At 42.3% G+C, this 13,934-nt stretch overlaps 2 protein-coding genes across 3 annotated transcripts; one reads left to right on the top strand and one right to left on the bottom strand.

The window, feature by feature from the left end:
* Positions 1-29: 29 nt before the first annotated feature.
* Positions 30-3,274, bottom strand: mixl1 (Mix paired-like homeobox). The gene is made up of 4 exons (XM_061754227.1): positions 2,548-3,274; positions 1,227-1,447; positions 900-1,020; positions 30-799 (listed from the first exon to the last, which is right to left on the bottom strand). The coding sequence occupies exons 1-4, from the start codon at positions 2,627-2,629 to the stop codon at positions 270-272; spliced, it is 954 nt and encodes a 317-aa protein (XP_061610211.1). The 5' UTR covers positions 2,630-3,274; the 3' UTR covers positions 30-269.
* A 3,046-nt stretch (positions 3,275-6,320) lies between these two features.
* acbd3 (acyl-Coenzyme A binding domain containing 3) lies at positions 6,321-13,626 on the top strand. Of its 2 annotated transcripts, none has more exons than XM_061754222.1 (8): positions 6,321-6,685; positions 7,743-7,884; positions 8,658-8,798; positions 8,963-9,121; positions 9,197-9,371; positions 10,226-10,457; positions 11,448-11,732; positions 12,449-13,626. In XM_061754222.1, exons 1-8 carry the CDS (start codon positions 6,400-6,402, stop codon positions 12,661-12,663), a joined length of 1,635 nt encoding a protein of 544 aa, XP_061610206.1. In that variant the 5' UTR covers positions 6,321-6,399; the 3' UTR covers positions 12,664-13,626. The 2 variants fall into 2 exon arrangements, with proteins under 2 accessions (XP_061610206.1, XP_061610205.1); XM_061754221.1 differs by having other exon boundaries at positions 6,327-6,685; positions 11,445-11,732.
* The last annotated feature ends 308 nt before the right edge of the window (positions 13,627-13,934 follow it).

Below are 13,934 nucleotides of genomic sequence, written 5' to 3'. Positions count from 1 at the left end.
TCAGCAAAAAAACAAAACAAAACACTGGATTCAATATGACACACAAAAAGAGTTTTATTACAATTTTACAATAAATAGATACTTTTATGCAAACAACAGTATAGCAAGGTTAACAAATGTAACAAATTTTACTGGGTCATTAAACATTAAGCGGATGCAATTTTGTGACTTTTTGATCATAAATTCATATTTTGGGGGTTTATGTACAGTGTAGGAGGAGGATGTGGCAATACATAGACGGAAAATTTGGGGAAGATCATCGCCATCTCTTATATAAAACCACCAAATCCAACCATGGCCTCGCTCTCCCAGTCCGAGTCTGAATCGGAAAAGTCCGGCCCGTCGGCGCCGTGGATCGGGGAGAAGCCGTCGAAAGCGTCCCCGGCTGCCCTCGCGAGCGGGTACTGCAACGGGCCGCCGGCGTCTTTGGGCGACGACCTGCTGAAGTTGTTCTGCGCGGGGATGGGCGGGATCACCACCTTCATCTCCGGCCCGATGGTCTTGTTGGGAGGGAAGTTTTCGTACTCCACCAGAACATTGGGATCGCCGCTCATGCTGCCGGCGCTGTCCTCGGAGGGGTAGAGCAGGACGTCATTGGACGTGACGTCCACGCTCGGCTCGCGGTGCCGCATCTGCTCGGGCTTCGCTCGGCTCGCGTCTTTCTCGTAGAGGCAGGACCGCCGCAAACGGCCGCCGACTGCTTTGGTCGCGTGGGAGTCTTCAACCGGGCTCCTGTAGGTGTCTTCTAGTCCGAAAGCAGACGTCCTGTGAACCTCCGTGCTGTGCCTGTTATCATAAACTGATTGGAAAAAGTCCAAAATGTCAAAATCAGCACACATGAACGCATTTTAATAATCGGCATCTCTTACGAGTATGATGCTAGTTATGCCAATTCTTACTTTTGTCTTGGTTCATCCTGATTGGGAGCCGGCGGAAGGACGGCAGTGGGTTGGAGGCCTTGGTGGATGCCGAGGAGCCCACTTGCCGACGGGATTTTGCTCTCCTGTTCTGGAACCACACCTGAGAGTCAAGTGGCAAAAACATCTCAGAACTTGGCATACAGGGGTCCTCTGTTTACTAGACGTACACAATACTGCACATGGCGTTTGTTAGAGTGCAGGCCATTATTTGAGGAAGAACAGAGGTTTATTTTTTCATTTTCAGGCACTTAAGGATCAAAAGCAGGAGCGAAGCAACTCGTTCTTACCATATTTGAACGTACGTACCTGTATTCTGGACTCGGGCAGGCCGGTGAGCGCCTCCAGCCGCTCTCTCAGGTAGATATCCGGGTACTTGGTGCCTGAGTACACCTTCTCGAGTACCTCGATCTGCTGCTGGGTGAAGTTGGTCCTCTTCCGCCGGTGGGTCAGTATGGTCACGCATTTGTCCACTCGCGGCACCGAGGCGGCCGCGCCCAAATAATTTGTCATGTCTGCGCCACGGAAATCTGAAAGGGAGATTCAAGGCAGACATGCGTGTGGTGTTAGATCTTAATTTCACAAGAATAGTCATCAGAAATCTAGTAGTCATAAGTATAGTGGTGCCTTAATATATGGTGTGCGCGCCTTGGCCACCTGGGGGCAGTAGAATACAGATAGATGCATTGAGTTGCTCAGTACTCAGTAAATTGCTATATTAGTCGTTTTCGGATTGGATAAAGACTATATACCTGTGAGTATTATATTATCTGTCTACATATGTTACTCCACCGTTTGCAACACCGTGATACTGATGCTCCTCGTTAGCCTGTCTACGACGTTTTGCATTGTTAGCATTAAGCTCAACGGACTTGTTAGCCAACGCTGAACTTATGTGGTCGTTTTAAATACACAGAGTTACATTTTCTTTGCTTTATGTTGAGTTTGACAGAAAACTTAAACTGGGTAGCAATAAACATCTTGTTAGCTCTTTTGACGAATTGTTCACCATCTACCAAACTGCTGCTTGTTGTTTAGTGAGTTGTGTTGAGTTCACGGCCGCTGTACAGTGCTCGCATCTCAAATTATTGCGCGCAAGCCAAAGCAAAAAATAAATCTCGAAAAACGGGTTATTTGTGTCGCAAGGCACCACTACTGTAGACAGCATTACACACCAATACAAATAGAAATTTTACGGAAATAGCCATCATACACGGTGCACGGCTAAAAAAATTACATTTGACGAGAAATCATTATTCTGTAAAAGAATAAACAAATGTCAATAAAAAGTTATTTTTATTAAAATAAGTCATAATTTTTAGGAGGAAAATGTCAAGGTGCAGTATTGCACCCTCCAAAATATAGTCTTAACTCGTTTTAAAAGGATCGCTTATACACTAATAAAGTTGTAATTTTACAAGAATAAAATCATGACGTATGCAAATATTTTTACGAGAATAAAATCCACATTTCAAAATGTTACGATGAAAAAGTCGAAGTATTGCCAGAAAAAAAATCATTTGTCTATTTCTATTATTTACTTCAAAAAGTCCCAAAACAAAGATAAAATCTTTCAAGATTTAGAGCGAGTCAAGTGGAGCTTTTAAGGCCGACGTGAGCGACGCCTTACCCGGGTTGACCATGTTGCTCATCTGGAGGCTTCCTTCGTGGAACATCTGCAAGTGGTTGAGGTCCCCGTGGATGGCCGACATCGCTTCCTCGCCCTTGTTATGTTCCCCCAAAAAAGTGAGCTCGGAAGAGGCCCGCTCGCAGTTAAATGTCCCCCCGGATCAAAGGTGTGAGGTGAAAAGTGTGAACGAGGCGGCCATCGACGTCCAGCAGCCCCGCTAAGCGCCAACTTCAGACGTCTGCGGCCCTCCGGAGGTGTGAAGCTCCGGAGGGCCGAGGGTCACCTTTTTAAAAAAAAAAAAAAAAAAAAAAAAAAAAAGCTTTTAATGGAATGAGCCCGTTCAATACACATCGGCAGAGAAAACATTTATCAGCTTGGGCCATGGGCCGAGCCATTAAGGGACCTGTCACCTTCAAAGACCGTCGGAAACTACCGTTTTCCTCTCTGCCGACACAAGCTCCAAACTTGGGCTTCTCGGAGTTGGTGGCAACGGGAATAAAAACTATTAGAATAGTTATTATAGTTTTACAAAAACGAGTTCGAAATATTACCTATAAATTCGTCATTCTATAAATAATTGTTATACGCCAATAAAATCACAATTTTACAATAATTCATTATAAACGAAATTGCAATTTTAAAAGTCTATACATTGGAGGAAATATGACGTTTTTCCCCATAATAGTTTACCCCTCAAGAAAATTTGAATTTTATGAGAATGTCATTGTGCAGCAAAAAAACTAAACAATTTTGCATTAATACTCAATAAGCACCAATAAAATTGCAATTTTACAGCATCGGTCATATTTATGCACCAATAAAATCACAATTTTATAAGACTAACAATTTTGACATATCAGGTAAAAAGGTTAAAATGCTATAAGAAGAAAACCACATTTTTTTGTGAAATAAATGGATTGAACTTTTTTATCAATACCCTCGTCTGAAAACAAATCTTGAGAATGAAGATTGTGTTGTAAAGATATAAATGGTTGTGAGATATTTATTTACATTTATGCTGAGATTGTATCTATCTAGTTATTTGTCTCATTTTCTACGTCCCATCTAAAGCTGTTTTTACTTTTGTGTGTAATTACCATCCTGTGCCAGACAAAAGTGCCCTGGAAGTCAAAACATTGCGGTTGTCGTTTTACACCCAAAAAAGTGCAATGACTGCCCTAGCCCTAGCTTTGAGAATGGTTGCACTTGCGCACTTGTTTTAAAGAGTTCCAACAATCACTAAGTGCTTATACGATGCTGCTCCTAATATTAATCTGGTTAACATCAACTAAATGATGGGGATTTGCTGTGTCTCTACTTGCTTTGAACCTGGCTGCACGTAGGAAGTGATTCACCTTCACTGACAACAAAGTGTGTCACAATACACAAAGCGGAGTTCAAAAGTGTTCCAAGGTGCTTGACACTGAATGACTGAATGGCCTCATTAAATTCGAGCGAGCATCATGTCGAGAGGTGAGGCGACACCAACTTCTTCCTGTCTACTCGACGCCCCTCCCAAAACAACAACTTGAAACACAACAATCAAGTGTAAACTTTGGGCTTAAATTTTTCAAGCAAATATGAAATTTACCATTTTACCATTCAAGGATTTGAATCAGTGTTGCCTTCATCTGCACACGTTTTCACCATCAGGTAATGAGATTGAGCAGAATAAGAGCAGCTAACATGAATAATATTACATACATGTGAATGTAACCAGCAGCAAGAATAGTCAGCGCTATTGTCTGCTGTAAAAATGATGTCCAGCGTTCCCTTGCTACTGTATATCGCGGTGCGCAATATTGTGGATTCAGCGCATTGAGAATTTCTTTTCATATCCAAAGCACTCATAATTGGTCATATTGTGGGATTTTGACAGTATGCTGTAATTTTTTTTGTGGTAAAATAGATGCTTCCTTGCCTTAAAAAAATATCAAAACACATTACAAGAAATAAAATGTACTTAGTGTACAGTACTGTGCATTACTGTAAGAGTTTAAAAGGTGTTTAAGAGTATGGAAAGTGTTTTAGTATTAATAAGAGTATGGTGAGGTTCATACAGCTTTAAAATATTTTTATAGAATCCAAAATTATGTGGTTGCTACTTGGCAGAGTTCACCTATTGTGGGGTTGGTCCGTAATGGGAACGGCAACAAGACTAGTTAGCAACGTGGTATGTAGTAAATAAACTACACATGCATGGAGAAATCGTCTTTAAAGAAGCAGTTGAGAATGAAATTGTTTATATGGTGACATGAGCGTGAACACCAGCAAGCGTAGTCAGCAGTGTCTTAATGTTGCCAACAAACTATTCATGAGTCACGAGATAGTCGGAATGAAATAAACACCCACGGCAACTCTATCAGCAATGGATCAACAAATAGACATCAATTACATTTGAACATAAGTGAACGGGAAAAGCAGCAGTAATAGTCCGCGGACTTGTATTATGGCAAATATACTATACTGGCATCAAAGAAAAGGCTTAAACAAGCAGTTGAGAATGAAATTAACACCAATATATACAGAAGAGAATGTGAACAGCAACTAGAATAGTCAGCAGCTTTTATTTAGCAAAAAAAAAAAAAAAAAAGCAATTGAGCGTAAAATAAACGGTACTGGATGAAGTGTGACGGCTAAACAGGAATAAATAATATATAAATGCTGCACTACAACGCTAGAAGTCTTAATACTGAAGGCCCATCGACAGTCTAATGATCAAATATACAAAGACCACAGGCAAAATGGGGGATCATTTACCCGTCTGTCTGTTAAATGTATAATGGTCAGTCGAAAAAAAAAGGTAGTGCGTCTTAAAAGGTGTCAAACAGACGGCCGGTACATATCCCCAAAGCACAACCTCCACAACTGCCTTTTAATCTTATTAGAACACACCGAAAGCAAAGTCAGTGCAGAGTTTTCTTTTAATTGTCTGTAACTGACTGAATATCTTTAAGAACCTAATTGTATTTGGTACCCAGCACACGATTGCCAATTGGGGACATCAGACGAAGTAACCCGGAGGCCGAAACAATGGATGCAGACATCAGTGAGATGCCTTCAAGTACACTCGTCCTCCTCCTCCTCACACCAATGAACAACAAGTGCAATATTCACAATCATTTCTCTCTCTTTTGTGGTATTTTCATAATATTTTTATTTAATAAAAGGGCTTATTGTCACATACCCAGTAGAAACATAAAAATAATACATCTTAAAAATAAATACATACATGATAAATATGAAAAATACAATAATACCTGATATAATACAATAAATATAGGATGCAGGATCAGGTGCTAATATACTATTTGGAATTTAAAAAAAAAAAAATACAGGAACAGTGTGCACTTCAATATACCTTAGACTACAGTGAGACGAAGCACTTAGAAATGTTCAAATATAAATATATTCAAATCATAAAGCACGTACTGCAAATATTGTAAAGTAAAGATACTGTATTGTATTTGATTACACTGGATGAGGCATTGAGAGGGCAATGGGTTATTTCATGTGAAAATAGTCATTAATAAAAGCGTTCGTCCTTATATGTGGATAAGTTACACAGCTATAGCAAATATTATATAAAAGATATAACAAATAATCATTGAATAACACAAAACATAGGTGTACAGTCATTTTTCCCGTTGTTCTTTAGCAGACAAATGTTCGACGGCTAAATAATGAAAGGAATTTTTTGTCAATTATTTCTTTCAATATGAAAGCATTTACGTTGAATTAGTCAAAACCCGATTTGCAGTCTTAAACAAATAAATATGTCAATTGTATATCCCGGAACTTCCGGCAGGCCAAACGGAAGTAGGTACGTGGCCGCTTCAGCTGACAGTCTGCATGATGGCGACTGAGGTTCAGAGCGGCGACCTCGACAGCGCACCTTCCAGCCGGCTCGAAGTCTCCATCGACGGCCTCACGCTCAGCCCGGACTCGGAGGGCGAGCAGGGCCAGCCGGAGCAGCCGCCGCCGCAACCCGCCGCCGCCGCGGAGCCCGACGGCCAGAAACCGGCTACCGCTGAGGGCGGCGACGACGACGGCGACGACGCAGACAAATCCTCCGTGGAGACGAAATGGGGCTTTCCTCTGCAAGAGCTGTACGGAATGGCTCTTAAATTCTTCAAAGGTATGCCAAATGTTCATCCCGAAAGCCGAAACGTGCTTAAAAGTCACCATTTCAGACTTTGAAATGAGCTGCGTGAAGCTGCTTGCGGCTAGGCTAACTGTCAGCTCTCGTAGGCGACCGAAAGAGTGACGTTAGCATGTTGCTAGCTGTTAGCCACTACAGCGTTGAGCAAGCGCAGCACTTCCGACTTCGTCACTGCGTATTAATGTTTGTCTGCCTCACCCGTTCTGTCATTTATTCAACTCGCTTTACGTATGCGTAACACGCCCAAGTAGCGAATCCGTTCAAAAAGAATCCGTGCATGTGTAGGGTGACGCGAACGCCAGCAAATTGTTAGCTACTCCTTCACTTAATATCCAGCCATCCACTTTCCGTACCGCTTATTCTGTTCAGGGTCATAGCCTGTAAAATTGAATGATGAACTCTACATTTTGTCAAGTGATGACGTTTTCCTTGGTTGATGATAACCGAGCTAAAAAGCAAAACAAAATAGTAGTTACTTGAGGTGAGGTTTATTTTAGACAAGGCGGTAACATTGGACTGTTATTGTCGCTGAGACACTAAATAATTTGGGGTGAAGCGTTTATTTTCTGAAGTGGAGGTAGATGATGCGCCCAGTCAGGAATAAAGGAAACACTGTGTTTATTTGGTGTGAAACCGTGTGGCGCCACACCGAAAATGTAATAATATTCTGTTCCTCTGTTGTAGCTCAAAAGCAAAACATAATATAAGCTGTAAGGGGCAAGGTATTTATTTTCTGAAGTGGACAACGCACCTGAGCACGACCGATTTGAGATATGGTGTCCATCTGAGTAGAGGCCATTCTTTTACTCTAATTTGAGACTCCCCCCCCCCCTCTCACAGTTGTAAATGCCTGCCTCATATGAAGCTTTGCAGAAATGTTATCTTAAATAGGTCTTAAAATGTTAAAATGTGGTGCTGTGTCCGTGTTGACTTTGCAAACGTCTTGGGAGCGTCATATTGGCCAGTGCCGCCAATCTTTGTGCTTGTAATTGTCAATGTCGTCATGCAAAGGTGTCCCATTGTTGTGGCGCAGATAAGGACGGCAAAGCCTTCCACCCGACCTACGAGGAGAAGCTACGGCTGGTGGCGCTGCACAAACAGGTTCTGCTGGGGCCTTACAACCCCGACGCTTCCCCCGAGGTGGGCTTCTTTGACGTGCTGGGCAACGACCGCAGGTAACGACCGGATGCGCACGCGACTTTTGAACCCTGCCGAGCACACTGCTTGCTTATCAGTTTTTGTTGTCGGTTAGAATAAATCTCTACTTTGCCTTTTATCACGGTTTTTTTTATTTTTTTATTGGCCAACAATATCAGAGTACTACTGTCTAAAAGTCAATAATCATTAAAAAATATCCAAATTACCAGGCAGCTATCAGGGGTAAGATGTTTCTTGGGGTTGGAGGGACTTTTTTTGTACAATTTCATCTTGATCAGATGACTCCCACAAATTCATTTTGAAACTTGATTAACATTTTGTCTTTGCCACAAAATTTGGAGTTGCATGCTTTTCATTTGCCACAATGCGTGTATTTATATTTATGGCCTCGTGTAGTCAATCTTGGATCCATGTTTGTAATAAAAATGTATTTATAGTTGGTTACCCCCGTAAGTTAATATACTGTTTTCATTTTTTATATAGCCCCTGTCGAATGTAAAGTGCACGTTACAATTTTTTAAATATTTTTATCTGAAAAGCAACAAATATTTGATCTATCATTATTTATTTTCATGTAAAATAATGTTAAAAAGTAGTAAAATATACAATGTTAAATATAACTTATTTGTGCAAAAAATATTTCTTTAAAAACCCAAATAATTGTATTACTTTCAAAATAAAAAGAGAGGAAATTTTGTTGTATTTTTGGTAAAAGCAAAACCAAAAAAGAGTAAGGAGAACTGCACCACCCTGAGCCACCCTCTTTTTTTTTTTTGCTGTGCACTCGCAGAAAGGAGTGGGCCTCCTTGGGCAACATGGAGAAGGAGCAGGCCATGGTGGAGTTTGTGCGGCTGCTCAACAAGTGCTGTAACCTCTTCGCGCCATACGCCACCTCACACAAGATAGAGAGAGAGGAGCAAGACAGGAAAAGGTACGCTTCTGCCACCCGGAAGAACGTGTGACGACGTGGTGAAAAGGTCTAGGGGAAACCTTTTTATTTGAATTCAGACACTTCGACGTTCCAGAATGAATTCGGGGACATTGTCTATTCAACTGTATTTTCACCGTCAATGCTGATGTTGGTTTTCCTTCCAGGAAGGAGGAAGAGGAGCGTCAGCGGCGGGAGGAAGAGGAGCGGGAGCGACAGAGGCGGGAGGAGGAGAGGCGGAGGCTGGAGGAGGAGGAGAGGCACCGGCGGGAGGAAGAGGAAAGAAGACAGGCCGAGGAAGAGAGGCTACGGGTCGAGCAGCAGAAGTATGCGGAAGCCGGTCGCGCCATGGCGACAAACATCCGCGCTTCCTGAACCGGTCCGTGCCTTCCGTTTCCCAGGCAGCAGATCATGGCCGCCTTGAACGGCCAGACGGCGGTGCAGTTCCAGCAGTACGCCGCCCAGCAGTACCCCAACAGCCCCGAGCAGCAGATGGGTCTCATCCGGCAGCTCCAGGAACAGCACTACCAGCAGTACATGCAGCAGCTCTATCAAGTCCAGCTGGCCCAGCAGCAGGTCGGCCCGGTTCGCTGACGACACCCGCCCGCCCGTTTTCCATTTAGGGTCGCGACTCGCGGGGGGGCCGGAGCCTATCCCAGCTGACTTTAAGCAAGAGGCGGGGTACGACGCCCTAGGCTTGTCATCAGTCAGTCGAAGGGCGCATATAGACAAAGAAGCGTTCACACCTGCGGGCGTTCTTGGAATGGGCTGGACTACAGATGGCAGCAAAGCTCTACTTTTGTCTAAATCAGTGGTCACCGACATGGTGCTCGTAGGCACCAGGTACCCCCCTCGCCCCCCAACCACCACATGACTAATCTGCGGGTCTCTTTTAATCATAGCTCACCATTGATGGTACATTGTGATTTCCTGGGTAGGTTTTCATCATTTCAAAACGTAAACACTTGCAGAGATGTATAGAAATCAAGTGTTCAATATTGGTATTTGTCTCTTCAAGATGCTACAAGATAGTGGCAAAGCACTACTTTTTATATATGAAGCTCCTCCCCTCACGTCTACATAGTTCGTTGGCACCAAGATGCCGCAACATGGTGCTTAGGCACTACTTCATTTTATTATTCAATTCAATTAGATTAACTGCAAGAAGTTAAAAGCTCGATTAAATCATGCTATTATATGAACAAGAATAAAATTTTAAAATAGTTAAGAATATTTTATTATGGGACAGCACAGTGAGGTAGCGGTTGACACGTGTGCCTCCAAGTTCTGATGTTTGGGCCTGGAATCTCAAAAATGGATGGGTGGATATATGAAGCAACTGAATCGGTTAAAATCCATCGTAGTGTTCGGGTGCGTGCTTTTGTCTAGCAACTTGTTGACGACATTGCGCTTTTCTGCTGGAATCCCAGGCGGCGTTGCAGAAGCAGCAGCAGCAACAGCACGCCGACTCCGTGGCGCACGGCCACCAGGAGGCCGGTAGTCTCTGCGCCTCGGCGGCCGGGCCCACGTGCGCGGCGGCCTTGCCACCTTCGGGCGAGGACGCGCCCACCGTCAACGGCGGCGACTCCTATCTGGAAAACACGGAGCGGGAGCTGGAGCCCGAGCCGGCCGAGGAGGTGTCGGAGAACGGGCCGTTATTTGGTGAGTCGGCGGTGCAACTTCCAACTTCGGAGTTTGCTGAGCGTGCGCGCGCGCTTGTGATGCGTGAGCACGTATTCTGACGCTTCTGTGCAAACTAGTTAATTGTCACGCCGTTTTTAACCTTGAAAGTGGGTTGTAAACCGAGGAATCCCTGTATTTGTTTTTCTTTTTTTTTCAAAAAACATTGTTTTCTTATTTTGTATTCTTAAATGTTTTTTTTCAATATTTTTTATTTTTTGTCCATTTGTTTTTTTTCCAAAGATTTGTCACATTTTGTATTTTTCGTCTGATTGTTTTCGTCTTAATATTTTTCTTTTTTTTCCTGTTTGTGTATGTTTCATCAAATAGTTAAATATTTGTCTACATCTTTGTTCCCTGTGGATACTGTCGTAAACTAAGGTTTTTTTGCTCTACATTTTTGTTTTTCCAAATATTTTGTTTTTGTCTATTTTGTAATTTTTTTGTTTTTGTATTTTTTCCAAATATAAAAAAAACCAAGCATCCATCTAATTATCCCTCGTATTTTTCTATTTTCTCTGACCTGAGAATTTTCCATCAGATATATTTTTTTATTTTTCATCTACATTTTTGTTTACTGTAGATTTTGCATAATGTTTTTGTATTGTTTTCAGTCAAATTTTGAATTATTTTCAAATATTTTTGTAATTGGTATTTTTTTGGTCCATTTCTTTTTTCAAATTTTGTCAGTTTGTTTTTCATCTAATATTGGTTTATTTTTTGTTCCTGTGTATTTAAATGTTGTCTTATATATTTTTCCATCTATTTTTTACTTTTTAGGCACCTTTTTTTCTTTCTTTCTGTAGCTACCATTGTAAACTGAGGACAATCCGGTTTTTGGTATATAGTATTTCCTATGTCACACTAACTTCTATTTCTGGGTGTATGGTTGTCACAAAATAAGCACGCCCAACGTACCTCTTGACCCCCCCCCCCCCTCTTTTTTTGTTTGTTTTTTGCCTACAACAGCAGACTCGCCGCCCGTCATTGCCGCTCCCTCAATGTGGACGCGGCCCCAAATCAAAGACTTCAAAGAGAAGATCCGCCAGGATGCCGACAGCGTGATCACGGTGGGGCGCGGCGAGGTGGTGACGGTGCGTGTGCCAACGCACGAGGAAGGCTCCTACCTCTTCTGGGAATTCGCCACGGACTACTACGACATCGGCTTCGGGGTCTTCTTCGAGTGGACGGATGCGGCGTCTGCCTCGGTCAGCGTCCACGTGTCGGAGTCGAGCGACGAGGATGAGGACGATGAAGGTGAGGGCGGACGTAGTAAAAGTGTCACTCAAGCATGTGATTATATCCAGCACTAATGTGTGTAAAAACAACCAAAAGCAAATCACTGTGGTAACATCATCTTATAAAACTTTTTTTTTTTTTTTTTGGCGGTAAATAAACCGATGAGCTGACTAAGCAGTTTAATGGGAGGAAATGAATCTGCACGCACTTAACTTCGTGGCTGACCATTTCTTTCTCCACTGAAGCAATATAGTGATCTACTTTATTTATTTATTTTTTTACAAAGCAGTCCTGCTAAAAGGTATCTAACCTATTGTTATCATGACGTCTAAAAAAAAAACTTCCAGACTTTGAATCTTGAGGCCACGGCTCCTGCAGAGTTGAGGGAAGAGTTGGAGTTTTGCAGCAGTTCTCAGACAGTTGAGCCTAGCTATTTTCGGCACTTTCAATTGGTTTACAATGTGTAAAAATAACAGACGATATGAGGCTTTTTCCACACTGTGACAACGGGGCACTCTAAAGTGGCAATACCAGCCCGAAGCCAAGGTCCACATACTGGCAAATCTCTGAATTCACTTTCTGTGGTCTTCAAGTAAAGGACTTGAACCAGTAATTCTACTTTTGGCAGTCTTTTTAAAAAAAAAAAAAAAAAAAAAATGTAAATTATTATTATTATTAAATGGAACGTAGGTATCTGTACGTTTGCCCTCTTACACTTGTTTCCCTGACCGCAGGCGAGCCCGCCAGTGAGGAGGAGAAGGCCAAGAAGGAGGCGAGCAAGCCTCAGGTGGTCGAGATAGTGCCGGTGTACCGGCGGGACTGTCACGAGGAAGTGTACGCCGGAAGCCACCAGTACCCCGGCCGCGGCGTCTACCTGCTGAAGTTCGACAACTCCTACTCACTATGGCGCTCCAAGAGTGTTTACTACAGAGTCTACTACACCAGATAAGCCTGAGGACAAACAACGGGGGCCAGGGGCAGGGGAGTCAAGGAGTGTGTGTGCGTGTGTCTGTGTGTGGGGGTGTGTGTGTGTGTGTCAATATATACAGTGTGTGTGTATATATATATATATATATATATATATATATTTGTGTTTGTGTGTCAGGGAAGGGAGATGATCTGTTCTGAAGCCACCACCAGAGGGCGACAAATGAACACACCTGAAGCCCAGTTGCGTTTTTTATTTTTATTTTTTTTTTGGTGAAGGGACCAATGTATGGAATTATTTGTCCCTCCCCCCACATGGAAGACAAGTTTCTATTCCCGTCAACCACATTTTCCCAAAAAAGGTTGGGATCCATGGGATTGATCTTTTTTTTTTTCAGCTTGTTACAATTTATGAAGGAAAAAGCATCACGTAGCACGCTGTAGGGTTCATGCCAAATGGTCTCCAGAATCTCACTGAGTATACAACACGGGATTTAAATTAATATTGCAACTACAAGTGAATGCAGCACGTTCATTATTTTAACAGCAGCTTTAATTTTTCTTTCTTCAATTCTAACACTTCATTTTTTTACCCTAAAGCAACATGCCACATCTTTTGTGCGATTATGTTCTCCCGTGTCCTGAGGTTTTGTTGTTTTTCACCAGTTGACTCGCTCAAGCCTTTGTAATGTAAATAATTCTATAAATAAGTTTATGTCAGGGAGGGTTTTTAGACAAGGTCGAAGGGTTTGGAAAATTCAGTGCACTGTTGAAAGTACGGCAAATAAGGTAAACGTTATACATTTGACCCCAACTGAATTAATATCTAAATGGTGGGGGAATAAAGGTATATAACTCTGCAAGACTGTTGACATGGCAGAAAGCGGAGGCATATTTTTGTTTTTGTATTGTTTGAGTCTCTATGAGTTGGAAGAATCTTTTTGGGCATATTGAATCTTGATTAAAGTTATGTTCATCTCTTGGACTGGACCAATTCCTTCACTAGTTGATGTGATGTGCAGCTTTAGAATCTCTTGAATAACTATCTTAAGACTGCTTAAGAGAGGAACTAGTTCTTGAAGACTTGGATTTGTTTCAAAAGAAAATTTTAATGCAGCTCTGTAACGGATCACCTTGAGTAATATTAGTGCACCAGTTTACTGTGTGAACATTGGCACTAGTGAGTCTCATTTCTGTCCTTTTAGATTACTGTGTGAACACCATGGTGCCTATTAAAAACCTACAGTGACAGACTCGTGCAGAAAACCTCGTAAATTGTAGCTCGGACTATTT

The sequence above is a fragment of the Phyllopteryx taeniolatus genome, chromosome 18 (genome assembly GCF_024500385.1).
Source record: "Phyllopteryx taeniolatus isolate TA_2022b chromosome 18, UOR_Ptae_1.2, whole genome shotgun sequence".
NCBI lineage: Eukaryota > Metazoa > Chordata > Actinopteri > Syngnathiformes > Syngnathidae > Phyllopteryx > Phyllopteryx taeniolatus.
Note: the sequence above shows the minus strand (reverse complement) of the source record. Positions and strands in the feature narration are given on the sequence as shown.

What these genes read in the sequence shown, in the direction of transcription:
- mixl1 (XM_061754227.1), bottom strand. Translation starts at nt 2,629, where the DNA reads ATGTCGGCCATCCACGGGGACCTCAACCACTTGCAGATGTTCCACGAA. An exon ending in GAGCAACATGGTCAACCCGG is followed by an intron (nt 1,448 to 2,547) that starts GTAAGGCGTCGC and finishes TCTCCCTTTCAG; the next exon opens with ATTTCCGTGGCGCAGACATG. An exon ending in CAGGATGAACCAAGACAAAA is followed by an intron (nt 800 to 899) that starts GTAAGAATTGGC and finishes TTTTCCAATCAG; the next exon opens with TTTATGATAACAGGCACAGC.
- acbd3 (XM_061754221.1), top strand. Translation starts at nt 6,400, where the DNA reads ATGATGGCGACTGAGGTTCAGAGCGGCGACCTCGACAGCGCACCTTCC. An exon ending in GTGCTGGGCAACGACCGCAG is followed by an intron (nt 7,885 to 8,657) that starts GTAACGACCGGA and finishes GTGCACTCGCAG; the next exon opens with AAAGGAGTGGGCCTCCTTGG. An exon ending in GGAGAACGGGCCGTTATTTG is followed by an intron (nt 10,458 to 11,444) that starts GTGAGTCGGCGG and finishes TGCCTACAACAG; the next exon opens with CAGACTCGCCGCCCGTCATT.